General features: G+C 38.4%; 1 protein-coding gene across 1 annotated transcript; it reads right to left on the reverse strand.

The window, feature by feature from the left end:
• Positions 1-1,813: 1,813 nt before the first annotated feature.
• Positions 1,814-26,117, reverse strand: DLD (dihydrolipoamide dehydrogenase). The gene is made up of 14 exons (XM_003407210.4): positions 25,984-26,117; positions 24,182-24,260; positions 17,347-17,426; positions 16,779-16,847; positions 16,138-16,207; positions 13,034-13,134; positions 12,581-12,724; positions 12,041-12,142; positions 6,699-6,889; positions 5,409-5,579; positions 4,875-5,064; positions 4,207-4,344; positions 2,322-2,411; positions 1,814-2,232 (listed from the first exon to the last, which is right to left on the reverse strand). Exons 1-14 carry the CDS (start codon positions 26,020-26,022, stop codon positions 2,167-2,169), a joined length of 1,530 nt encoding a protein of 509 aa, XP_003407258.1. The 5' UTR covers positions 26,023-26,117; the 3' UTR covers positions 1,814-2,166.
• Positions 26,118-27,739: the final 1,622 nt, after the last annotated feature.

Here is a 27,739-nt window from a genome sequence, read left to right on the forward strand (position 1 = left end):
TAAACAATAAGGTTACTTTCCTCTGCTCCAAACCAATTATTTATCACTTTTATTTTGGTAAGAATTCTACTAACTAGCAAAATGGTCATGCCTCACCACTACTACAGCAACTGTTATTTTTCCATAGTTATAAGTAGTTGATTTAAAATGATAGAAACGCTCATTACTCCCCATTCCTTCCAAGCTTTTTCTTTTCCTGATGCCTAACTCTTCACCTGTTCTTTCCTGCAAACAACTAAAAATCTCACTTTGAAACTTGAAATCAGCACAATGAACTGGACAACCCAGCCCCATCCTTCATGATCCAAGAGAATATTAAAAGTATAGTATATAATACAAATGAACATTTAAAACTTGCTTTATCCCTAGAATTTTATTCCCCATCTGGATATATTTGCATTCTCATGTTGAGTGGGAACCCTTAAAGTTGGGTTTTGCTATTTTGTGTCTCTCTATAACTAGGATTTCATATTAAAATACAGTTCACTGTTCCCTAATTAGAAAGGTATTTCCTCAGAGTTGGGGGACAGGTTTGAAGTTTAAACTAGCACTTCACATATTAGGATTTCAGAACAGATTTTAAAAAGATGCAGAGCTCACTTCTAATAACAACAAAGCATGTCTCAAATCAACCCTCCTGCTGATAACAATTGTAAACTCTGAACAACAGCAAAAAAAAAAAAAGTAAAGGCACTGGAGAGCAACCAAAAACAGGCAGGAAGTAGAGATGTGACACCTTGAAGACGGGTGAATCTCCCATTTTAACAACTTTTCATTTGAGAAGAGGCTCCAGTAAGCAGCAACTTGGATAAAAACCCAGTCTTAATGGTGGATACATGACAGAGGTAGGAGAGCAACTAGAAAGTGAGGGGGAAATCCAAGAAAGGAGAGCACCTCAGGAGATGGGCCCCCAAATACTGTACATACTCTGCCCATCTCTGGCTGATCCTTGACTACACACACACACGGCAGACTTCACACGACCCAGCTAAAGCTAAAACAACTGAAACATTGACTTCAGCTGCTGCCTGCTGCAAGGAAGAGTTTGGAGTTTGATTCAGCCAAGTTACTGCCTGCTGAAACAAAAATTCAATATTCTTCAGAAGTACAAAACAGAATCCAGTCTTTACAATGTATCGTTCATAATAACCACAATACAACCCAACATTACTGGACATCATGAAGAAAAAGGAAAATGTGACCCAGACCTAATTCAATTAAAACCTGACAACTACAACTATGATCCAATGATGGCATCAAGAAAGATGATAATAATGACCTCCTGAATGCTTTGATACTGTCCTACAATGTGAAAAACGATAAATACTAACATTCTGAATTACATCTTAGCCCTATAAAAGCAATAAAGAGTAAGAATAAGAATACACACGAGAGGTAGTCCATAAAGAAAAATTGAAGGACCATCTTGACATTGATTCAGAATAACCAGTAAATGAAAGACCACATTTATTTCCATATCTTCATTCCCCAGTGTAATATATTTGAGTGTCTATTTGAATTCTGTAGATAAACCCCATTAACACAGATAACTATATAATGATCCTTCAGACTTGGAGACCTCAACGGCGGCACCTTAAAAATCTCTTAAAACACAATAAATTCTGCCTCTAAGCTGCAAAAACTTGGGGGTTAAATAAAACAAGTGAGAACATTTTTTATTTACATCAGTTCAGTTTACGCATATTTGACTCGTTTTAATGACTAACTTCTGTTTCCAATATGAAATCCAAGTTTAAAATAACTTGATCACTTTGCTTCAAACACGCTGTTCACACACTGTACTCCAGTTCCATTGTGTAAGTAAATTCAACTTTACTGTATCAGGAATAAAAGCTACTTAATATAAATTCAGTGAAGTTGAAACTTTCATAAACAGCATGAAAACATGGGGTTGATGGAAATTTTCCAGGATGCTACTATAAGTAGATTTTTTTCTGCAATATTAATGCACTGAAATAAAATAATTAAGTATATTTAAAATATAGATGTGGGATTACTCCATTCTGTCCAAACCTATTAAATACCTTCCAAAAGTTTAATACAGTCCTAGAAATTCTTGGAGCTGTAAGCATTTCCTGTTCAGAAATGTGACTTCTACAAAAGCTCTCAGGAGATTTCAGGAAAAAATATATATAATCTTCTAATTTAAAAGTTGATTGATTTGCCAAATGATGCAGCCAGGTTTGCTTCTCTAAAAGCTTCTGATAAGGTCTGCAAGAGAAGAAATTAAAAATCAAAGACAAAGTACTTGTGGGTCAGGAAATTTTAGTAACCATTATTTCTGTATGCGTTATAGTTACCGGATGCGCGTGACAGACTCTTGCTATATCTTCACAGGATGCTCCATATTCCAAAGCAAGAGCAGCTTCATTTACCATTTCTCCAGCACCCTTTAAAATAATAAGCCAAGAAGTAATTTTGTTTCTATGGCAAAAACAACTACATGCTAATAGAATACCAGATGGTTAAGAGAGCAGGCTTTTAAATCTTAAAATTGCCTAAAATTTTTTTGTTTGCTGTTACAACCTGCCTCAAGAAATGCTTAATAGATCAACAACAACCAAAAGTGTGTGTGGTTAGACAAATATACATACAAGCATATATGCATATGAGTATGAATAAACGGATACATATGTGTGCACAGATAGATGTACTGTAGGTATATGTACGTACGGGTGTGTGTGCATAAGTGTATATTCACATATGTAATAAACCACCCATGAGACACAGTTACAGATACTACTTAGACATAACCCAACACCTTGGGAGACTGGTTTTCTGGATTTGAAGGCTCTAGACCAGTCTTGTGGGACAACTCAGTTAACTAGCATAATACAGTTCATGAAGTGTTACGCTCTATATCTCAATGCAGTGAGTAGTGTCTGGGGTCTTAAAAGTTTGCAAGCAGCCATCCAAGATACAACTACTGGTCTCTACTTATCTGGAACAACAGAGAAAGAAGGAAACCAAAGGCTCAAAGAAGAAACTAGTCTACACGACTAATAGTCCTCAAAACCAGAGTCCTCATCTACCGAGATCAGAACTAGATGGTGCCCGGCCACCACGATAGATGGATCCTAATAGAATGGGAGAAAAATGTGGAACAGAACTCAAATCCTTAAAACGTCCAGACTTGACTGGTTGAGACTAGAGGACTCCCCAGGACTACAGCCCTGAGATATTCTTTAAACTTTAAACCAAAATTACCCCCTTGAGGTCACCTTTTTGTTAAATAACAGACTGGCTCATAAAAAAAGAATATCACCCTCGAGTACTGAGCTCCTTTAAAAAATCGTCTATATGAGGCCAAATGGTTAAAAATTATTCTAAGTAGAGCAGGGAAATTAAAGTACGGGAAATGGTATAACCAGAACAGAATGAATGAGAATGATGACATTGTTAAAAATGTAACCAATATCACTGAACAGTATGTGTAGGCATTGTTAAAAGGAAACCTAATTTGCTGTGTAAACTTTCACCTTAAACACAACAAAATATTTAAAAAAAAAAAAAAACTTAACAGAAGTTAAGAGCTTGGGCTCTGGAGTCAGAGGGGATGGATTCAAATCCTACCACTTACTAGCTCAATCACTCAGTGGTTCTTTCTATGTGCTCCATTCAAGCACACAGAAGAATTTCTTTATCGCTAAAATGTTGTGAAAATGAAATAAAGTTAATGAAAATAATAAGATCACTGTTACATAACTGGGACATATACTTTAGACTGAGTGGTCAGGAAAAGCTTCTCTTCAAGGCAACATCTGAACTAAGATCTGAATAATGAGGCAGCCATGCAAAGATCTGGACACAAAGAATTCTAGGCAGAAGGAACTATAAGCACAGAGCCCTAGGATATGAATAAGCTTGTTCTAAAACTGCGAGCAGGCTTATGTGGCTTGGAATTACTAAGCAAAAGGAGGAGAGCAGAAAGAGATGAAGTCAAAAATATATGAAGAAGCAGATTCAGTGGGGCCTTGAGTGCCAACAGTCAGAACTTGAGATGCACCAATGGAGGTTTTTAAGCAGTGATATGACCTGGTGTATGTCTTAAAGGAATAATCTTAAAACTTTTACCAGTAATTAATAACCCCACAATTTAAGTACCAGGTGATTTAAAATTAATTTACCAAACGGCAAAGCCTTCCAGAAATCCTAATGGCAATTCTCTAGTTTTACAATACTCACTGGTCCTAGAATATGTGCTCCCAATACTCTGTCCGTTGATTTCTGCCCAAGAATCTTCACCATGCCATCTGTGTCAGCGTTAGTCTTAGCTCTGCTGTTAGCAGCAAATGGGAATTTCCCAACTTTGTACTCAATAGCCTGTGAGACAGAAAATGACAACTCACATCAGCACTGGAAAAGTCCGTGCCCAGTGTGAAATCATCTATCATTTGTTCAGAAAATAAATCCCAAGGAGGCAATTCTTCATAGACTATATATAAGGAAAGACCAAATACTGACTAAATCAATCTTGGGTGCAAATGCAAACAAATGCAAATGTCTATTCATCTGGTTATATTTCAAAGCCAAATTATAAAAGTTTTGGAATTACTAATTTTTGAACTACAGGCAACTTATCCTTCTCTACACTGTTGTTGATAAATCTAAGGAGTGAATGATCCCCTTTATAATGTCAACAAAGGAAAAAAAAGGATAATGGCTTCAGTGTCAATTTTGCTGTATGTACTTTCAACCACAAAATTATTTTAAAAATATATATAAAAACTAAACTATAATGTTCTACAGTTATTAAAATACATTGATGCAATAATAAAAATGCTTTTGCTCAACCACCAATGTCATTAGCTTAATTTACAGATCAGCATAAAATCGCCCAAGTTCAGAATTACCTCTTCTTTCAACTGCTCTTCTGATTTGCCAACCCAAGCAACTTCAGGGTGTGTGTAAATCACTGAGGGCACACAATTGTAGTCAATGTGCACAGCACCACCTGCCATTCCTTCAACACAGATAATGCCTTCATCCTCTGCTTTGTGAGCCAGCATTGGACCAGCAACCACATCACCAATAGCATAAATACTACCACAGGGATCAAAACAAACAGTGAACTTTTAAAATCTTAGATACAGTCATCTTCAGTTATACCATGGTAACAAAAAAAAGTTTCTAGTTACAAAAAAAAAAAACTAGATCACCAAAAATGAAGCAAATACAGCTCTTCAAAGATCTATGAATGAGTTCAATCTCTAATCTCTGGTCAACGAAAAAATTCAATTAATTAGTTTTTATTTTATACTTGTAAGTTTACTATCCTTCCCCAAAGTCAATGCATTTTTTACATACGACAAGAGTCTATTTTCAAAAAAGTGATATTTGAAATAAATTCTAAAATTATTGCAAATGCAGATAATTATCCAACTTACTTTGGAATTTTAGTTTGGAATCGGGTATTCACTGGAATTCTACCTCTGGAATCTAGGTCAATTCCAAGCTCTTCCAGTCCTAAATTCTGAGTAAAGGGTCGTCGGCCAATGCAAACCAAGAGTACATCACAAGTGATAACTTCAGCTTTCCCACCAGAAGCAGCTTCAATACTACATAATGAACAGTGTATTACTGTTAAATACACATCTACATAAATAGTTCATTTAACTAGAAATTTAAGACCAGAGACTTCTCAAGTGTTGATATTTCTAACAAAGTTTATTATAAACATAACAAGGATTAGGCAATGAAAAAACACACACACCCACTAGAGATCTACCATTAAAACCAGGGCTTCAAACCAGTTCAGTTATAGCCAATAAAGCAAAACCGGAACAGATTCTAATTTTTACAATTTGGATAACCGGAATGGGAATAATTATGGGCTGAAGACCTGGAATGGAAAACTTGTAATGATGCATGAGACTGGATTATTGGCAGGAATGAGGAGGGCAACACATATTCAAAGCAGCACGGTAGGCTGAGCAGGGCACCAGTGTTTCCAGCTGTGCAAAATTCATTCAAAGGGCAAGAGATTTGGTTGCTATGCAACATGTATGCTGCCCTTGTTTCCTAATAGGGAGATTAAGTTTTTAACAGGGCTTTGACCCAAAATTTTTCCCATTCTGGTTATGGTTCCAGTTCACTCAAATTTTACAAATTCGGGTCTGTTCCAGTGTCACGACTGAACTGGTTAAGAACCAGTTTGAAACCCTGATTAAAACCTCACAAAAACAGCTTGTAAAGCACAGTAGTTAAAAACATAGGTCAGGGAGTCAGAAAGACCCACATTCAAGTCCTGGCTCTGCAACTCACTAGCTGAGTAACTTTAGGCAAATTATTTCACTGAATTATGTAAGTATTTAAGAAATAGAGTGCTAGGCACATACCAGGCAATCCAATTAATACTAGTCATTATTACGGATTTCTCCATATAGCTGCCTAGAAATATTTAATTAATCTTACTAAATGTTGGGAGTTTGAAAATTTCAAATGTATACACTGAAGAGATACATTACAATAATAACAACAATGGTTTAATTTTTCTACCATCAACTTAATCATGTACTTCAACGGACTAATTTGATAAGCAACATTAAGCTATGTTAAGCAGTAGCACGGTCTCGAGTTACCAAAAAAATGAAATTTGTTAATCTGATTTTAAAACTTGTTTTTCTTAAAGAAACACACAGACAAGCATATATCAAAAACAAATGCAGTGTACTTACGAAACATCAATTTTTCCATCTGACTTCTTGGTAGCACCAGTAACCTTTGTATTCAATTTAAATTTAAATCCCTGTTTTTGAAGGATGCGTTGAAAGTTTTTAGATATCTCCATATCAATTCCAATTCCACCAACATGACCCAAAAACTCAACTGCTGTCACATCTGCACCAAGTCTTTGCCAAACTGAACCCTGTAAATAACCATAAAAAAAAATTATCATTAAAAACAGAAATAAAGATTTCTATAGCAAATTTTTACTAAATCATCTTCAGTAATGATATTTTCTTATTTTGCTAATATGTTCCTATTAGAAGCGCTGAGGTTTAAAACTAACACTGTAACAAATATATATAACTCAATATATTCACTCAACATTTATTGAGCACCTACTATGTCCTGGAGCCCTGGTGGCACAGTGGCTAAGCACTCAGCTGCTAACCAAGACGATGACAGTTGAAACCCACTGGCAGCCCCAAGGAATAAAGATGTGGCAGTCTGCTTCCTTAAAGATTACAGCCTTGGAAAGCTCTATAGGGCAGTTCTACTCTGTCCTATAGGGTTGCTATGGGTCAGAGCTGATTCAACGGGAACGATTTTTGGTTACTGTGTCCTAGGCATCATTATTTGGTGCTAGGGATACAAAAGTGAACAAAACAAAAATCCCTGACCTCAGGGATCTTATATTCCGATAGGGGAGACAGACAAGTAAGTACAATTCGTGTCAGAGGATAATAAAGTGCTATGAAAAAAAAAAAAAAACAGAAGTGTAGAAGAGAATTAGTGAAGGGAGAAGGGTTGCAATTTTCAACACTATGGTCAGAGAAAGTCTCACCGGGAGTGACACTTGTGCAAAGACTTGAAACGGAGTAAACTACAGGCATTCCCCGGGTTACGAACGAGATCCATTCCTAACTGTCTTTAAGTCTTTAAGAGCTGAATCTGTAGGTAAGTCAGAACATGTGCATATGGTTCTTATTTAGCCTTACTTTAGTGCAAGAAAAGCCTCGAAGCCTTTTTCAATCACTTAAAAGCTGCACACGCAGCAAGCGAACGTGACTGTGATGAAGAATTTGTCACAAGTAGAGGCTGAGTAAGGGTTGGTTCGATCATTTCAAACTGAGGACAAATTTACATAACAGTAAACGGCAAGCATGAGTCGTAAGTCAGACATTCATAACCCAGGGACTGCCTGTATACAGATAATTGGGGAAAGAATGTTCCAGGAAGAGTGGAATAGCAAGTGCAAAGTTTCTGAAGAGGAGGAAGTAGGCTCTTAGTGGTACTAATTACTTATGTTTGTAAAATATTAAACTTGCTTTGTATTTTATTTTCTCAAGGAGGTAGAAATATTAATTTTTTTCATTCAATTGTAATTTTAACTGAGAATATCTTTTTTTTTTAATTAACAATCTTCATTAAGGAATTACGTTACAAGAATTACGTTATGCATATCAAAGAAGTACTCTCCACGATTCAGAGTATTTCAGACTGATCAAAAAGGATGACAAACTAATGGATCTGGTATCTACAAGATCTAAGTACTAAGCATTAAGGCAGGCAATGGAGATTCAAATATCAATAAAATTCAATTCCTGACTTCAGGGAGCTCATGGTCTTATAGGAGATACACACATGAACAGATAAATGCAACATATTGTTATTATTAAGTGCTACAGAGATGGTGACACAGTATACTAAGGACTGGAAGAAGGAAATACCCAAGCTTCTCTAGACAGAAGAAAGAAGTCTTCACTAAAAAAGTAACTTCTAAGTTTTTGGTATTTATTCTGTCAACAAATGTTTATTGAGTAGTAATAGTAATAACAGTAATAAGAAGTAGCATGTGAGTACTTCTTATTCTCTATCAGGTACTATCGTTGTTGTGAGGTGCTTTCGAGTCACTTTCGACTCATAGTGACCCCATGTGACAAGAGCTGAACTGCTCCACAGGGTTTTCTAGCCTGTAATCTTTACAGGAGCAGATTTCCAAGTCCTTTTTCTCATGGAGCTGCTAGGTGGCTTCGAACCACCGACCTTTCCATTATCAGCCAAGCACTTAACCACTGTGTCACCAGGACTCCTTATCAGGTACTGTGTTAAACCCTAGATATAGAGTGAAACAGCATTCTCTCTGCCCTCACAGACTTTATGATTTAATGAACAGGTAATATAAAAAAAGTGAGAATAAATACGAAGCACTTCAGTGCAATGCAGCTGAACACACAGCAAAAGCACCTAACACCTAGGTGGTCTGGGAAGGGCTCACAGAAGTACAGGACTGGTGGAGGGGAGGAAATGCTCCAAGCAGAAGGCAGGCCTGCAGGGAAGAGAGAGCAAGACTTTTTCAGGAACTGATATTTTGATACACCCAGACATAGTTTGAGGGGGAGAAGGCTAGAAATGAGGCTAGTGAGATAAACTGGGTCAAATCATGTTGGCTTTTAAGCAACAATGAAGAGTTTGGATTTATCCTAAATGGAACAGTGAGCCACTAAAGGATAAGCAGGGAAAGGACATAATTAAATGTGTGTTATAAGAAGATCACTCCAGCCACTATGGGGAGAATAGATTAGAAAAAGATGAAAAAAGCCAGGGAAAGCTAGGGCAAGACACGGAGCTGGCCTGAGCTAGGGTCTAAGTAGTATGAATGAAAAGAAGTGGGTATATTCACATCAGGACCCCAGTGACTGAATGTGGGGCATAAAGCCATGGGCATCAAGTCACATATAACTCCCAAACTTCTCGATTACACCCCTACATTGATGGTACCAATCACTGAGATGGGGAATGTCACATAATAAGGAGGTTCTGTTTGTTTGGGGGGGTTAAGTTATATATTTACTGAATCGAGCACCTGTGAGACATACAAATAGAAATGCTGGTAGACATTCAGATATAAAAGTCCAGAGACAAGAGAGGAATAGGATGCAGGTATTTGTGAATCCTTGGGTAACTGAGGTGGGGGTGAGGAGAATATTCTGTGGAAAGACAAAAAGGATCTGGGATAGAACCCTAGAACAGAATCTCGAGTAATGCTAATAATGATAAGGAAGGCTGAGAAAGGGGCACTTGCATAGAAAATGGATAAGGGTCACCCCAAAGGGTAGATGTAAGACCAGCACAGTACAGAATCAGAGAAGATGAGGAAAGAGTTTCAAAACCAAGAAAATGAGCAATGCTGATTATTTCCAAATACAACAGTGGAGAAAACAGTCCAATGGATTGACCAATATGTCTATCTGTGTCCTTGTCATGAGTAATTTAATGGCACAAGAAGCCATGAACTGAGGAGTGGAAGTTCATGCAATAGAGTGCGGACAGCTACTTCAAGAAGTTTGGCTGTGAAGCGGGGAGAGGGAAAAAGTAACTGGAGAGGAACGTGGAGTAGAGAGAAGGATTCTTTATATGTACACAAACCTGCGCCTGAGTGTGAATGCATCTGAGCAAGTGTGCGTAACACAGACACACACATACAGGCATGCTTAAATGTAAATGAGAAAGCAGTAGAAGTTTGAAGACTGAAAAATAAAAGAAATAAAGACTATAAATCATAAAACCAAGTCTCCGAGATGGCAGGAGATGATGTCCAACAAAGAACAGGTAGGAAGATCAAAAAGAACAAGTGTAACGACAGGTAAGACATTTTCAAATCCAGGGCATCAGATTGAGGAAGCTGTCACCTGATATGTCATATTTTGTAATATTTAAGAGACAAGGTCATCTGTGGGCAGAGAAAGACAGCGCAGTGGCAGAAGTCTGAGAAGAATGGGAAATGAAACAGCCATTTCAAGGACCAGGAAAGGGTACCAGCTAGAAAAACAATGAGATTGTCAACAAGGCTGAGTTCCTGACCAAGAATTCATACAGGCACCAACCTGCAAATTGCATGTTTTTCTCCAGGGGCAGTCAATAGCCTGGGTACAGTATTAAAAAATGTAGACAGCTAAATTCAACCAGGACTGGAGCTATGTCAAGGAGGTGAGTTAACGGTGAGGCAAACGACTCAAGGACACTTGAAAAAAAAGTGGTTAAAGTAATGGACTATGGAATCTAAGCTGATCAGGAATGTAGTATTAAGGTGAGAAAGGGCAAATACGGGAAAACTAGAGGGATCTATAGACTAGAAAACCTAGTAAACTGAAAAGCCTGTGTACGAAGAGTAACTGAGCAAAAGAGAAAAGAAAGGTTGTGGTTACAAAGTGGAATGTCTGAATTATACCTACTCCTTCCTCACTTACTATCTCATTCTCTGACATTTCGCATCTGTGACAACAGTAAAAAATCCCCTCTCTATTTTGTGCATTACCCAGGAACCAAGGCAAGAGGGGGAGGAGGAGGGTGAGGTTTGTGAGGTCACGTGGGCCTCCAGGTGTCTGTACTACCCAGGTTGGGTGAAGGAGCCATGCTGGCCTGCGAGTACAGGGCATGTGGGCTGCACAGGAGGCACGGAGGCTGGGCAAGAGCAGCAGAAGCCAGGGCCGCAGGAATTGGGCGAGGGACTCGGAAGTCTCTTCTTCCAAAGAGGCCTCTCTGCTATCTCCACAGCCTCTGCCAGGCCCACGTGGCCAGGCCTCACCTGCCAGCAGACCCAGAAGCCGCCCATCGCTGAGGCCCGTTTCTGGGGCCAAGAGAGCAGAACGGTGGCGGCAAGGTGTGAGGGTCCATGTGTAGGCCTGGAGCACAATGCTGGTTTTCACATAACAGCCTGGCCTTTGGAACCTAACCATACCAATAAGTGAGGACTAGGTGTAACTATTTCAGAGGCAGAGCAATGCAATCATTAAGGTACAACTGCCCTAGGGAAGACTACTAAAATGGAGGGAAGAAGAGGTCATTAGAAATTTAAGTTGCCATATGAACAAGAAGGGAGAACACTGCAGGAAGAAGAGAGAAACAGCATGGAGTATTCAGGGAACTGAAAATAGTCTGACATTTCTAAAGCCAAAGTCAAGAAGGATTTAGATGAGAATGGAGGGGAGCCAGATCATGTAAGTCAAAGTAAGGAGCACAGTCTTTATCTGGAATGCAGTTTGCTCAACCTAAGAGCGGTCTTCAAATATCTGAAGGGCTGTCAGGTTAAAAAAAAAAAAGAGGAGACTAATTATATGGAACAGAAAGAGTGGATGATAGAGGGAAGTAAATTTCAAACAAAGAAAAACACTCTAATGATTTAGCACATAAAGTTTTCTTGAAAAAAGGTGAACTCTTCATTACTAGAAGTGTTCAAGCAAAACTGAATGTTGACCTGCCTGAGATGTTAATAAGCAAAAAATTAAGAAGACGACCTTTCAGTCCCTTCCAACTCCATGGAGATAACAGCGGACAGAAAGAAGCCACTTACCAATTCTACACCTATTACTCCTGCACCAATGACAACCATCTTCTCTGGAACTTTTTTTAAAGACAAAGCACCTGTAGATGACACTATCGTATCTTCATCAATCTATAAGGAAAACAAAAGACACAATCAATACTACTTGGAAAAACTTAACAACTGTAATCTGTGACCTCATGTAGTACAATCACTAAAAATATTGTCATTTACTTGTTTTGAGATATTTATCTCCGACTTCTATCCGTATGCCAAATTTTGTCAAATCCCATTAAAATGATACTTTTAAAATTTTATCATTTGGTGTTTCAAAACAAAATGGCCAATTTTAACTTCACGTTGAATTCAAATATATCTTAACACAAAGTATTCTATATCTGGTCCAAATCGCTGCAGAATAAAGACAGGCAACTCCCCGAAGTGACTGACTGTCAAAATACAGTACTTCAGTCAAAAATCTCTCAAAATTCATAAATAGCATATATTAATTTACAAAAATGTATTTTTAAAGGAAAGTTGTAACAGTTGTAAATTATAAAGCATAAATACCGTGATTCCAGGAAAGGGAGTAACTTCTGAACCTGTAGCTATGAGAATGTTCTTTGTATCAATAACTTGAGTGCTCCCATCAGCCTTAGAAGCAGTGACCTGATTTTTGCCAGTTATCTTCCCATATCCATTGACGTGAACAACCTTTATAAAATAATGTTTATAAAATCACAAATTTTAAACTATTTTTTGGTAAACATGAATAACAGGAAAATTTACCGTATTAAATAAATTTATCAAATACAAAATGCTTCCTTCTTTAGTAACGCTACACATTGAGCAGCAAAAAACAAGCCTTATATATGTCAGAGAAAGCTATTTCAGGTTACCACAGTGTTGTAAATTAAAATATCCCCTAGCAGTCACAACCAAATACCATCACTCTATTAGCACAGAGCAATATTTAATGTGCATATAAAATAAACCAGAAATCGGAACATTAAACACACTGACCTTATTCTGTTTGAATAAGTGAGCAATTCCACCTGTTAAAGCTTTTACTGCAGTACTCTTCTGCTCCATCATCTTCTCTAAATTCAAGCGAACTTCAGGCACTGTAATTTGTTAAATAAATTTTTAGTCTTTATCTAAATTCTTGAAGCTACATGTGATATTTTTCCCTAATCGGGGTCTGGAAAATTTATGCCTAACGCTTTTAGCCAGTTACTATAGATCAGTCAATTCCATCTCACGGCGCCTCCTCACGCGTCAGAGTAGACCTGTACTCCACAGGGTTTTCAGTGTCTGATTTTTCAAAAGGAGATCACCAGGCCTTTCTTCTAAGGCACCTCTGGATGGACTCCAACTGCCAACTTTTTGGTTGGCAGCCAAGTACTTAACTGTTTGCATTACTCTAATGTTTACAGAACTGTATAAAATGCAGTATTAATTTTTTTTAATTTAATAAATGATGTAATTATCATAGCTGAAAAAAGAGCAACAGCCTATCAAAATTAATGAGACCTATCAAACACTGTAAGAAATCCACTTGCAGAAGAAAAGCAATCGAAACTAAAACAGTATACACTACTGTAACAACACAAGAAGCCCTGGTGGTGCAGTGGTTAAAGTGCTCAGCTGCAAACAGAAAGGTCGGCGGTTCAAACCTACAAGCCACTCCACAGAAGAAAGATGTGGCAGTCTGCTTATGTAAAGATTTACAGCCTTGGAAATCCTATGGGGCAATTCTACTCTGTTCTGTAGGGTTGCTATGAACTGGGATCAACTCGACAGCTGTGGGTTTGGAGGGTTTCGGTTACAAAATAGTCTCCAAACACCTTACGATGGTGAAAAGTCTAGAAGAGGTTTAAGTAGAAATGGCAAAGTATCACCTCAATTTTAAATCATGACAAATGCTAAATTTTATGAAATAAAAACTAATAAAAATACACATTTGAAAAATTCCAACGGAGAAGCTTAATACAAAAGAATTTATTTTAATAAACTAAATTTTAATTACTCATTTAACTCAGAAGAGAACTCCAAAACAGTAATGTAAGATAAAAATGCTCAATAGAATTTTAAAGGTAAGTAGGGTATCTTCGAAATCAGCTCATGCAAACGACGCTGACCTCAGAGATGAGAAACAATGGCCCTGAGAGATTTCTGCTTTACCCAAGGACACAGAGCTTGAAGATGAAGCCCTGCCTACAATGCAGGGCTCTTGACTACCCTTCTCTCTCTTCTTTCCTTACATCATTTCATTTTTCATCTAATTTAATATATCTGCTTTAGTGCACATGCATCTCCCCTCATCGACTGGACTGCTTATACTGCAGCTCCTTCTTTTGGAAGCCTACTCATGCAAAAAAAAAAAAATGAAGGAAGAGTAATACTCCAAGGTGTGTTTGAGACCCTCTCTGGAACAGACTGCCTTTTTCCAAGTACTGGTCAACAGCAACAGCTGGAGAGGAAAGATGGAAATGAAAACAGCCCAAAACGATGACAGGAAATGTTCTTGTTAGGTGCTGTGGATCGGTTCCAACTCATAGCCAACCTATATACAACAGAGCGGAACACTACCCAGTCCTACACCATCCTCACAATCGTTGTTATACATGAGACCATTGTTGTAGCCACTGTATCAATCCATCTCGTTGAGGGTCTTCCTCTTTTTCACTGACCCTCTACTTTACCAAGCATGATGTCCTTCTCCAGGGACTGATCCCTCCTGACAACATGTTTGAAGTATGTGAGATGTAGTCTCACCAATCTCGATTCTAAGAAGCATTCTGGTTGTACTTCTTCCAAGACAGATTTGTTCATCCTTTAGGCAATCCATAATATATTCAATATTCTTCGCCACCACCACAATTCAAAGGCGTCAATTCTTCTTCGGTCTTGCTTATTCATCGTCCAACTTTCACACGCATATGAGGCAACTGAGGACACCATGGCTTGGGTCAGATGCACCTTAGTCTTCAAGGTGACATCTTTGCTTTTCAACACTTTAGAGAGGTCTTTTGCAGCAGATTTGCCCAGTGTAAACTGTCTTTTGATTTCTTGACTGCTGCTTCCATGGCTGTTGATTATGGATCCAAGTAAAATGAAATCCTTGACAGCTTCAATCTTTTCTCCATTTATCATAACGTTGCTTATTGGTCCAGCTGTGAGGGTTTTTGTTTTCTTTATGCTGAGGTATAATCCATATTGAAGGCTGTAGTTTTTGATCTTCATCAGGAAGTGCTCCAAGTCCTCTTCACTTACAGCAAGCAAAATTGTGTCATCAGTATAACGCTGGCTGTTAATGAGTCTTCCTCCAATCTTGATGCCCCTTCTTTATAGACTCTAGCTTCTCGGATTATTTGCTCAGCATACAGATCAAACAGGTATGGTGAAAGGATACAACCCTGACGAACACCTTTCCTGACTTTAAACCACACAGTATCCCCTCGTTCTATTTGAATGACTGCTTCTTAATCTATGCACAGGTTCCTCATGAGCATTATTAAGTATTCTGGAACTCCCATTCAAGAACAGGAGATAGATATACCAAATTAAAATGTTATAAAATGTACTATTTCTTTTTTCACTATACCTCACCCCTCTCTCCTCTGCTCTTTTCACAACCAAGAACTGAGAGCTTTCTTCCATTATCTGTCCCTATCACTTAGGGACCCAGCCTTCCAAGTGAACTCGAGGATTCAGGAAAGTGAAAACTGACTCTTCAGAAAAATAAAGTGGAATTTCGTGCATGCAAAAGTAGCCATAAGACAGAAAATGTCAATGGTGGAAACCTGGATTTCAGTCATTAAGTGGCTCTCTCTACATTTTCAAGATTCTTTATCTTAATCTTCTCTCGCTAAACATATATCACACATAAACATAAGTCTTTAGCCACAAAGTCAAGTCAAGCATAGCTGGTAAAAACCAAACCCGTTACCGTCGAGTCAATTCCGACTCACAGTGGCCTTACAGGACAGAGCAGAGCTGCCCCATACGGTTTCCAAGGAGTGCCTGGTGGATTCAAACTGCCAACCTTTTGGTTAGCAGCCCTAGCACTTAACCACCTGGCCAGCATGGCTGATAATAGTGTTAAATATGAAAAGTACACTTACTTTCAATTCCCCTGGATGCAAAATCTTTTCCATGAGCCATGTGGTAAAGATGAGAATTATTCAATAAAGCCTAGAGGAAATAAAAAGATAAAATTATCGAACGTTCATAAGCAGACTATACACAATCAAAAACAAAAAAAAACACTTATGACATTCTTTCTGTGAAATAGTACACAGGACTACATACCAGTTTTTGCTCTTAGGTAATTAATCTAACACAAACAATAATCATGTAAAAGATAGTCGACAAACAAAAATGAAGACTTGTTGACTTTCTGAAAAATCAAAGGAATAAGCACATACTTCAGGGTGGCGCATGAAAAAGGCAATCACGTTTACATACATAAAGGAAGGACCTAAAAGAAGAATTTACTACCTAATTCTTCGCACTGGTAAAGGGAAGCTAAAGAGAAAAAATTGGAATGTCAGTGTTTTTCTGAATGGAAAGCCCAGGCAGTGAGATAAGGAACTATTTCAGGAATATGTGGCAGGCTGGAGAGTCTAAGTTTTATAAAGGAAAACTGTTTTTATCATCTGTGAGTTTGTTTTTTAAATAACTACATTATTCATTCTAGCTTCAACATATCTTTCTAGCTGGTAGCTAATGAAACACTGCTGCACTGTACAAAACATATGCTCACCTTAGAAGGAATACAACCAACATTCAAGCATGTTCCACCAAGTGTATCATTTTTCTCAACGCAGACTGTCTACAACCAAAGAAAACATTTAACAGCACAAAACCTATAATGTTCCCGTCCGTTAAAAATTTCAAATGCATTTTCCTTAACTCTTCTGCAAAACATGCTTCTCAAGCTGTGTTTTTCAGTGACTAAAATATACAGCCCTTTATAATTTATCATTTGAATTATACTAAACTCTTTCAGGCTAATTCAAAAGTAAGTTACTCTAATATATATTTCTGTTTAACGTTACCGAATGCCACTTTTAGTTCTAGCACTGTATCTTCCAAAGTGTGATTAGAAAAATAATAAGTATTGGGAAGAAGGAAAAAACAATGGATCTCCTTTCCATCCCATGAAAATACTACAACCAAACAAATCCTCTTTCCATTAGTCTCAGGATTAAACATACTACAGAGAGTTAAGGAATTATCTATTATACTTTCACCTATGAAATATTTTGTGAACATGATCAACTCCGTCTAAATAAAAATGAATCAACATCTAGTGTGAGGGCAGACCTTACCTTGAAGCCTAACTGCGCAGCTTTAATAGCAGCAACATATCCTCCAGGACCAGAACCTATCACTGTTACATCGGCATCAACTACAATAAAAGCAAATTGATATAAAATACTAAATTGCTTAACATTTACTAAAAACAGCTCACTTGAAAAACAAACAAAACACCTTCTGATATTTAAACCTCTAAGTAAACACAAATAACCTACATTTTCTACACAGTACTACTTCATTCCTAGGTATCTGATGTTCTTTGATGCTACTGAAAATGGCATCATTTTTTAAATCTCATTTTCCATTTGTTCATTACAGTATATATAAATAAAACTGAGTTCTGTATACGTGCCTTGAATCTACTGACCTTGCTAAATTCTGTAGAGGCTTGTTTGTTTTGTCTTGTCCGTAGTAAGTTTATACATAACAAAATACTAGGTGTTTCAACAATCTTCACGTGGACAGTTCAGCGACATTAATTATGTTTATCATGTTCAACCATCACTCTTACCCATTCTCAAAGTTTTCCATCGCCCTTAACAGACGCATTGAGCATTAAACATTGAGTCTTCCTTTCCCCCTCCCTCCTGCCCACCCCTATCAACCACTAATAAACTTCGGTTTCTATACACTTGCCTATTTTAGATGTTTTATGTAAGTGAGATCATACAACATTTGTCCTTTTGTGACTGACTTATTCACTCAGCATAATGTTTTCAATGTTCATCCATGTTGCATGTAGCACATATCAGGACTTTATTTCTCTTTATGGCTGAATAATATTCCACTGTATGTATGTACCACATTTTGTCTCCCCATTCATCTGCTGAGCTGTATAGGTGTATTTAAGGATAAATGACAGGCATTGAGTGACACTAACCCTCCAGAAAACAGCCTGAATAATGGGAAGAGCCTCAGCTTTAGAATCTGATATATCTGGCTTCAGATCGCAGCTCTACCACTTCCTAATCATGTGACATTGACCAAGTGGCTTCACTTTTCTGTAATACAAGAATAATAATAACACTGCCTTAAGTGACTGATGTTTGGATTAAATAATTTTATATAATATCTTTGTGTTTTAAATAAATTTTAGACCCCTTCTTCCCTTTCAGGTCCTTAACTTCTAAAATACCAGAAAAATAAGCTTCCCTATATTTTGAACATTATTTGAATATGAATCAATTTTGTATATCTTGAGATAGTAGGCTAGCCAGAATATTTAATTAACTATCCTAGGTATTTAGCATATAAAGATAAAATATTAAAAATTAACTTTCATCAGCAGCCTACAAATATAAGAATTGCAATACAAATGTACGAATAAGTTCAATTATTCCCTTTCTTGATTCAACTTCAAATAAAGCAACAATGACTTTTAAGAATTGGGAGACAGTTATATCCCTCATCCTTTCCTCTTCTTAGCCTTACAACCCCCATTAGTCTAGCATTTAGCAGTTTATAACACACATCCACATATGTTCTCATGTTTGATTCTCCAGAACTTCCTATGAGGAAGGTAAGGGCAGTGTAAATATGATCATTTCACAGATAAAGAAATAAGAGGTTCAGGGAGTTCAGTTAACTTGCCCACGGTTATCTAGCATGTAAGTGGCAAAGACAAGAAAGAAATCAATTTTTTACTCTACTTCCAGTGGTTTTCCCATTATTCAGTATTATTCCACTCCTTAATTTCAACCACCATAAACCAAAATCCTCAAGTGCAATAATCAAGCTTTATAATTACTAGCTATGTGACCTTAAATGAGTTATTTAACCTGCCTCACCCTTCAGTGCTTTACCTGCAAAATAAAGACCACAAAAAATCTGTTTCACACAGTTGTAATACAGATCAAATCAGATAATTTATGTAAATAGCTTGGTACCTGGAACATACATAGTATGTACTCAAGCATGTGGCAGATACATTCTGACCTATGAAGATGACAATTTTAATTCTGTACCCCCACACATATACCACTCTCTCTCTCTCCGTCCTAAGGGCTAGGAGTGCTGGCAGCATTCAAAAACATCTGTTGGCCTCCTGAACAAAATCAGAGCCTCTACCAGAAGACATCTAAGTTATTCAACCCAATTATCCATAAACCTAAGAATTCTGCTGAATAAATGAAAGTACTGATTCTCCTTGGTTGAGATACCGCGTAATAATTAGGATTACCCAATACATGAAAAAAAATAAAGTCAGTCCAACACATGAAAAAAGTATTACATCAATTTTTACTGATCCATTTGTGATTTTTGGCCACCCTGCTTGGTTCCTTCATTCATGTGTAGAAATAAACATATAAAAAAATTTATTTCTTATTTTTAAAACTTGAATGAAATGATGACCTACACAATACCCCTTCATTTGAGTTCCAATTTTTAACTTCATAGTAATGTAAATACAAGCTACAAAAATGGGTTTCTTTACTGAATTTTAACATCTTTTCCGATTAAAATATATAGGTTTATTGAAACAAAAAACACAGAAAGGCAAAAAATAATCATAATGCCTTATATCCCAGAGAGAACCATTTTTAGAGATTCCTGCCAATCTTTTTAAATGCCAATTTTTATAAAATTTAGATTTTGTCATAAAAATGTTATATTCTTAAAAAAAAATTATATTTTGTTTTTGGTGCAAGTTTACATATTAGACTAGGTTCCCATTTGACAATTTCTATATAAATTGTTCAGTGACATTAGTTACACTTTTTACATTGTGTCAATATTCTCTTTAAACGTATCCTGGCTGTTCCATCTCCGGTACTCCAGTTTCCCTGCATCCTTATCTTTGTTTAAAGTAAACATTAACCTTTTGATCTCATATAGATGGTTTTTTAGAAGAATACAATACTTACAGGTAGTATCTTTTATTTTGTACGCCACTTTGCTGTTTTGCTGAAAGTTGATCTCAGGAGAATAGTTTTGGTTCCAGATTTAAACAGTGTCTCAGGGTGACAGTTTCAGGGAATTCTCTGGTCTCGAGTGGTACCGCTAGTCTGACCGTTCTTAAGAACTTGAGTTTTGTTCTACATTTTTATCCCATTTTATCCAAGACCCTCTATTGTGATTCTGGTTAGAACGGTCAGTATTGGTACATGGGCACCATCTAGTTCTTCTGGTGTCAGGGTAGATGAGGCTGTGGCTCATGTAGGCTAGCAAACTAGTAGACTTGTTTCTTCTCTCAGATTTTGGCCACCTTCTTACTCTTTTGCTCCTGACTAGTAGAGACCAGTAGTTGTACCTTAAATGGCCACTTGCAAGCTTTTAAAGACCCCGGATGCTACTCACTCCACTAGGATGCAGTACAAGAACTCTGTGAACTATATTATGCCAATTGACTGAGTTGTCTCACGAGACTAAGGTCCTAAGCCTTCAAATCCTGAAAACCAATCTCATAAAAGTGTTTGGTTTTGTCTGAAGAGTATCTATAGTTGTGTCTTCTATGAATATATGTGCCTGCATACATATGTCTGTACTTAAATGTACATATAGATACTTCTTTCTGTGTACACATATATAAATATTCTTCCCACATTTCTATAACAAGACATTATATATTGGTATAATTTGTATGTATTTGCTATTATAATTCTTCAAAAACATTTTAATGACTACATAACTGAATTAAATATTTTAGATTTTGAGCTTTTGAGTAGGTATTTTTATTTTTAGTCATTGATATGCAAATATACATAACCCATGGTACTAAAAATGAGCAATACATTTAGTTTAGAAAACAACTTATTTTAGTAAGCAAAGCCAGGAGAAGTGAACAAGAGATAAAAGAGAATAACCAAGAAACTAGGGTTTTATTTTCTAACTGATGGTGTAATACTGGATTTTCTTTTAATATAGAAAGTATCAAAAACTCAAAATAGTTCACCTCTCAGTGAAGATACTTAATGTACCATTCCATCATAACACCATGAAAATTTTTGGAAGCACTAAAAGGAAGAAAAAGGCGCAGAGTCTGTATCTAAAGATTTTTCAGCAAAGAATACATGAGAGTGTGATCTAGTGACCCCCATTTAACACAGGGTGGAAAATAAGGCTGGGAGCAGCTAAGTAACTTGCACAAAGCTGCACAACTAGTAAGTGAGGTAGCCAAGATTCAAACCAAGACCTTTAAATCCTGAAGCCTATGCCTGTATACCATTATGTTCTACTGCCTTCCGAGAAGACTCAGATGATCCCATAATCTCCAGGGTCATCAGGAACTCCAAGTAAGACAAGAATATGCTGTTTTACTATCAGAATGAAATCAATAAGTAATTTATGAATGTCTACCCTATGAGTAACTCTTCACTACTTTCAATAACCTTACAATACAGTTGGGAAAAACAGGTACATATCAAAATGCAGATAAACCAAGATAACTTTTAAAAATAAATTTTAAAAAATAGAAAAAGAGATGAAGATCAGGAAAAGAGATACAAGAAGTTATCATGAATTACCAAATTCACTAAATGAATGTAAGAGATACTTAGCAAGAGCAGTACATATCTGGTAGAATGGCCATGTGGATTAAAGACTGTGCCTGAGACAGAGCCCTCGGTGCATCAGTTATTATCTTTGTTGCAGAGTCCTTATTTTGTGCCGCACCATACTGGCCAGAGCAGTAACTAAAACAGACATGGTCCCAGGGCTTATTTACTCAATAAATATGTACTGAGTACTTACTGTATGCCAGAAATCATATTAAGGGCTAACAAAACAGACATAATCTGGGCCCTGATAAAGCTTCCATTCTTGAGGAAGTAACAGCCATTAAATGAACACCTCAGATAAATATAAATATGTATATAAAATGCTTGTTACTTTGTCCACCCAAAAGCTTTACACACTTTATATATATGGGTACTAAAGGATTTACAATTTACTCGATGTCAAAGGATCACTAAACTGACTCAGGAGCGTTCAATTAGCCTATTCCATTAAAATCTAAGTTCCTGCTTGGGACTGTCTATAAATAGTAGGTACCGAATAAATCTTTTTTGAATGATTCCAAACGTACAGATTTAGTCATGGCAAGTCTTTAAATTGTAGCTATGAAAATGAAAATCTAACATTTCTCCTGCTCTGTGAATTGAAAAGAATAAATAACATTCCCATCAATTAAAAACACACTAGAGGAAATAAGTATGTTGTTGTGTGCTGCTGAGTTGATTCCGAGTCAGAGCAACCCTACAGGATAGAGCAGAACCATCCCAAAAGTTTCCTAGGCTGTAATCTTTATGGGAGATGGCCAGGTCTTTTCTCCCACATAACGGCTGGTAGGTCCAAACTGCTGACCTTGCAGTTAGCAGCTGAGTGCTTAACCACTGCTCCACCAACCCGTTGCCGTCAGGTCAATTCCAACTCATAGCAACCCTACAGGACAGAGCAGAACTGCCCCAGAGGGTTTCCAAGGAGTGCCTGGTAGATTTCAACTGCTGACCTTTTGGTTAGCAGCTGAGCTCTTAGCCACTGCACCACTAAGACCCCTTAAAAATCGGTACACTAGATCCAACTTTTTTCCCCATTGTCAAACCAGTATTTTTTTTAAAAGGATTTCTTGACCTGTTCAAAGCTAGGATAAACCACTCACTCATTGCTGGTCAATGGTTAGCAGAATCTCACCACCTTCTTCTAAGAGTAAAATATCCAAAATGCTAATGGTTTGAAGATAATTAAGGATACAGGATAAAATTATTTCACAGAATGCAGGGAGGGTGATGGTCATGGTTCATCCCAGTCAATGGTTTTTATGATAAAGCTTCAAGCCATCATATGCAATTTTACTAACAACCTATATGAGTGAATCCAGTATGTCCAACAGATAATCTCAACAACCAAAATCAGTATCTTTGGTAGCAAAACCACCAGTTGCCGTCGAGTCAATTCCAACTCATGACAGCTGCATTCGTGCCAGGGTAGAACTGTGATCCACTGGGTCTTCCTGACTGATTATTGGTATTCCTCAAACTTCACAAGCTAATTCCCCACTCGGACCTTCTTACTCCTATTTCCCTCTGCCTGAAATAGCCTCTTTACTCTCCCACTTAACTCAGATCCCTGTTCAGACATCATCTCCGCAGAAAGGTCTTTCCTGTCATCCTATCAAAAATAGTCTCCTCTGTGGGATACAGACCTCAAATTCTCATAAAAAGACCAGACTTGATGGTCTGACTGAGACTGGAAGGACCCCGGAGGTCATGGCCCCAAGACCAGAACAACCATTCCCAAAGCCAACTCTTCAGACAGGGATTCGACTGGACTGTAAGACAGAAAATGATACTGGTGAGGAGTGAGCTTCTTGGCTCAAGTAGATGCATGAGACTATGTGGGCAGCTCCTGTCTGGAGGGGAGATGAGAAGGTAGAGGGGGACAGAAGACAGCTATTTGGAAAAGGGAATACAGGGTAGAGAGGAAGGTGCTATCTCATTAGGGGGAGAGCAACTAGGAATACATACCAAGGTGTATATAAATTTTTGTATGAGAGACTGACTTGACTTGCAAACTTTCATTTAAAGCACAATTTAAAAAAAAAAAAAAAGTCTCCTTTCCCCCCAACGACCTGCTTTAAGTTTCACTTATCACTTCCCAAAATATTTATCTGTACTTTTGTATTGTTAGTCTCTTACCACCATACTATAAGTTCCAGAAGAGCAGGGCTTTGCCTTGTTCACTGTCTGGAAAACACTAGTTGCTCAATAAACATTCAAATGAATATATGAACAGATGAATTCTAAAACAGATCATTATTAGTTTTTCTAATATTCACTTTCTTGTTCATTTAAACACAAACGAACTATCAACTAATATGAGAAAAAACAGTTTTACTAACAAAGTACTTACTTGGTTGATCTGCGTAAGTTCTCAGAGGCACTGCAGAAACTCCCTGTAGGCCATGAGATGTTCGACTGAAATGGCCTCTCTAGAAGACAGAAAATAAAGTTCCTACCATGTAAAATATAAATTCAAAACCGATGACTACTATACAGGATAAATGAAAACATAATGATTTTAGGCAAACCTAATAAAAATAAGGATTGTTATGTTCCATTGCAATACAGAGGTTATACTATCAATTTCTCCTTTGACAGCAACAATCATTTAAACTTTTCAATCTCACTTGCCACACTATTTTTATTATGAAAATTCAACAAACCACTTCATACTTGCCCTAATAAGAAATGTATTCAACGGTGTAACTTTTATTATGTTTTCAGAAAGCATGACTACTTTTTAGTGCCAGTAATCATTTTAATGTCATAATTAAAACTCTTAAAGTTTTAAGTTCTAAGTACCTGAATAATCTACATTTATGACAACCCTCTCGTACTTGTCGTTTTTGTTTCCTAACTCTAATCTCCCATGTACGTACAGTCCGTATTTACCTAGACCAATCTATTAATGTTCCATAGCCAGCAACTAACCCGCTGCCCTGGAGTTGATTCCAACTCATGGCAACCTTATAGGGCAGAGTAAAACTGCCCGAAAGGGACCAGCTGGTAGAATTGAACTGCCGACCTTTAGGTTAGCAGTCAAGCTCTTAACCACTGAGCCATCAGGGCTCCAACTTGGAACAGAAAATTAGACAAAGTAACTTTAGAAAATAATGTACTCATATTCTGGCACTACTATAGTTTTACAATTTGCACCATGATCTCTACAACAATCTCTACATGTGAATGGCAACAGTTTCCTAGGAACAGTGAGGTACAAAGGAAACAAATAGTTCCTATCACAGCAGGTAAATGGGAGGCGATGACAAAACCTACACTGATGTACTAATGCCCTCTATTTCAAGGCAACGCCGGTACGTGAGGTGAGGACAGAAGATCTAAGATCAGCAGATTAAATGTCAGTCCTGAGTTTTAGTCCCAGTTCTGCCTGGCACTAACAGCGTGACCTCTAGCTGTTAAGTTTCTGGAACTCTGGCTACTCACTTTTGAAACAAGCGGGTTTGATACCTACATTACCTGTAAAGTCTCCATCAATACACCAGCCAACATCTCATATACATACAATGTGGCTGTAGTTGATACACTGATGAAACGGAAAGTTGTCATGATAGTAACACCCTGCAACTAAAAATACCAGTCTCTTGGGCGGCCTGAGGGATAGCAACGGACTCAGTCTGAAATCTCAAGCAATGAAGGGACTTCAGAGAATTCCAAGGACCATTTTTTCTGTCGGGGCTGACTGTGTCTGAGCCTTTTAAGCAGTGGCCCCAAGGCTGCCCACTCACGGCAGAGAGTTACGTCACTCCAGGGCCTGGATTGAGATTAGAAAGGGCAGAAGATATAAAGAGGCAGGCAATACGGGGCCAGGACGGCTTATATTTCCTCCGCCAAGGTGGAGCGGCCTGTGTGTGCGCCGCCTGCTCCCTCGGCTCGGGCTGAGGGGTGAGATGTGTGTGACTGCCGGTCGTAATGACTCTCCACAGCCCCGTCTCCCGCCTGCGGCAGCCGAAAAATGAGCCGTTTCCTCCCAGCCGCGGCTTTGGCTGAGCCGGTACAGAGGCGGGGTCGGGGGTGGTCCCGCCAGGCCGCCGGCCTCGCCTACCACCGCCAGAGTTAGGCCGCGTCCCAGACCTCGTCAGCGGACGTCTTTATACCTGTGGCCCTGCACGACCCCACCCAGTCGGCCCTCACCTTGGCCACAGAGTAGTACACACGGCTCCAGCTCTGCATTTTTCCCCTTGCCTTCCCTTTCAGCCAATGCTTTCACCTCCGCCGAGCACCTCCGCCACCTCGCCAAGGTCTCCCCGCCCTGCGCATGCCCCGGCGCAGCCTGACGTCATCGCCTGCGGACAGCTTGATTGGTCCGCGCGCTCCTGGAGGAGGCCTCCGGACGAAGCCTGCTAGTCAGGCTTGGCGTCGTGCCTGTCGTAAAGAGCCTAGTGCTTTGTGGCTGCATGGCATTGCGGGAGCATTTTAGGGGGTGGTGTCAAGAGGTGACATGTAATCTTATGCTTAAAAACCCGTTGCTGTGGAGTGGATTCCGACTCATAGCGACCGTATAGGACACAGTAGAATTGCCCCATAGAGTTTCCAAGGAGCGCCTGGTGGTTTTGAACTGCTGATCTTTTGGTTTGCGGCAGTAGCTCTTAACCACTATGCCACCAAGGTTTCTGATCTTTGCTTCGAAGAGAAAATAAATAACCAAATAAAACTGTTGTTGTTGTTGATAGGTGCCGTCGAGTGGGTTCGGACTCATAGCGACCCTATGCACAACAGAATGAAACACTACCTGGCCCTGCGCCATACTTAAAATCGTTATGCTTGAGCTCATTGTTGCAGCCACTGTGTCAATCCACCTCGTTGAGGGTCTTCCTCTTTTCCGCTGACCCTGTACTCTGCCAAGCATGATGTCCTTCTCCAGGGACTGATCCTTCCTGACAACATGTCCACAGTATGTAAGACGCAGTCTCGCCATCCTTGCCTCTAAGGAGCATCCTGGCCGCACTTCTTCCAAGACAGATTTGTTCATGCTTTTGGCAGTCCATGGTATATTCAATATTCTTCCCAATACCGCAATTCAAAGGCGTGAACTCTTCTTTGGTCTTCCTTATTCATTGTCCAGCTTCCACACGGGTATGATGTGATTGAAAATGCCATGGCTTGGGTCAGACGCACCTTAGTCTTCAGGATGACATCTTTGCTCTTCAACACTTTGAAGAGGTCCTTTGCAGCAGATTTGCCCAATGCAATGCGTCTTTTGATTTCTTGACTGCTGCTTCCATGGCTGTTGATTGTGGATCCAAGTAAAATGAAATCCTTGACAACTTCAATCTTTTCTCTGTTTATCGTGATATTTCTCATTGGTCCAGTTGTGAGGATTTTTGTTTTCTTTATGTTGAGGTGTAATAAATACTGAAGACTGTGCTCTTCGATCTTCTTTAGTAAGTGCTTCAAGTCCTCTTCACTTTCAGCAAGCAAGGTTCTGTCATCTGCATAATGCAGGTTGTTAATGAGTCTTCCTCCAATCCTGATGCCCCTTTCTTCTTCATATAGTCCAGCTTCTTGGACTATTTGTTCAGCATACAGATTAAATAGGTATGGTGAAAGAATACAACCCTGACACACACCTTTCCTGACTTTAAACCAATCAGTATCCCCTTGTTCTGCCTCTTGATCTATGTAAAGGTTCCTCATGAGCACAATTAAGTGTTCTGGAATTCCCGTTCTTCGCAGTGTTATCCATAGTTTGTTATGATCCACAAAGTCAAATGCCTTTGTATAGTCAATAAAACACAGGTAAACATCCTTCTGGCATTCTCTGCTTTCAGCCAGGATCCATCTGACATCAACAATGATATCCCTGGTTCTACATCCTCTTCTGAATCCAGCCTGAATTTCTGGCAGTTCCCTGTCTATATTCTGCTGCAGCTGTTTTTGAATGATCTTC

Source organism: Loxodonta africana, chromosome 8 (genome assembly GCF_030014295.1).
Source record: "Loxodonta africana isolate mLoxAfr1 chromosome 8, mLoxAfr1.hap2, whole genome shotgun sequence".
In the NCBI taxonomy this organism is placed as follows: domain Eukaryota; kingdom Metazoa; phylum Chordata; class Mammalia; order Proboscidea; family Elephantidae; genus Loxodonta; species Loxodonta africana.

Bases quoted from the DNA above. Each gene is read 5' to 3' on its own strand.
- DLD (XM_003407210.4), bottom strand. From the start codon at position 26,022: ATGCAGAGCTGGAGCCGTGTGTACTACTCTGTGGCCAAG. The intron at 16,848-17,346 runs GTAAGGTCTGCC...CTTTGGTTGTAG, and splicing joins CTGCGCAGTTAGGCTTCAAG to ACAGTCTGCGTTGAGAAAAA. The intron at 4,345-4,874 runs GTAATTCTGAAC...TCTGTCTCACAG, and splicing joins AAGAGCAGTTGAAAGAAGAG to GCTATTGAGTACAAAGTTGG.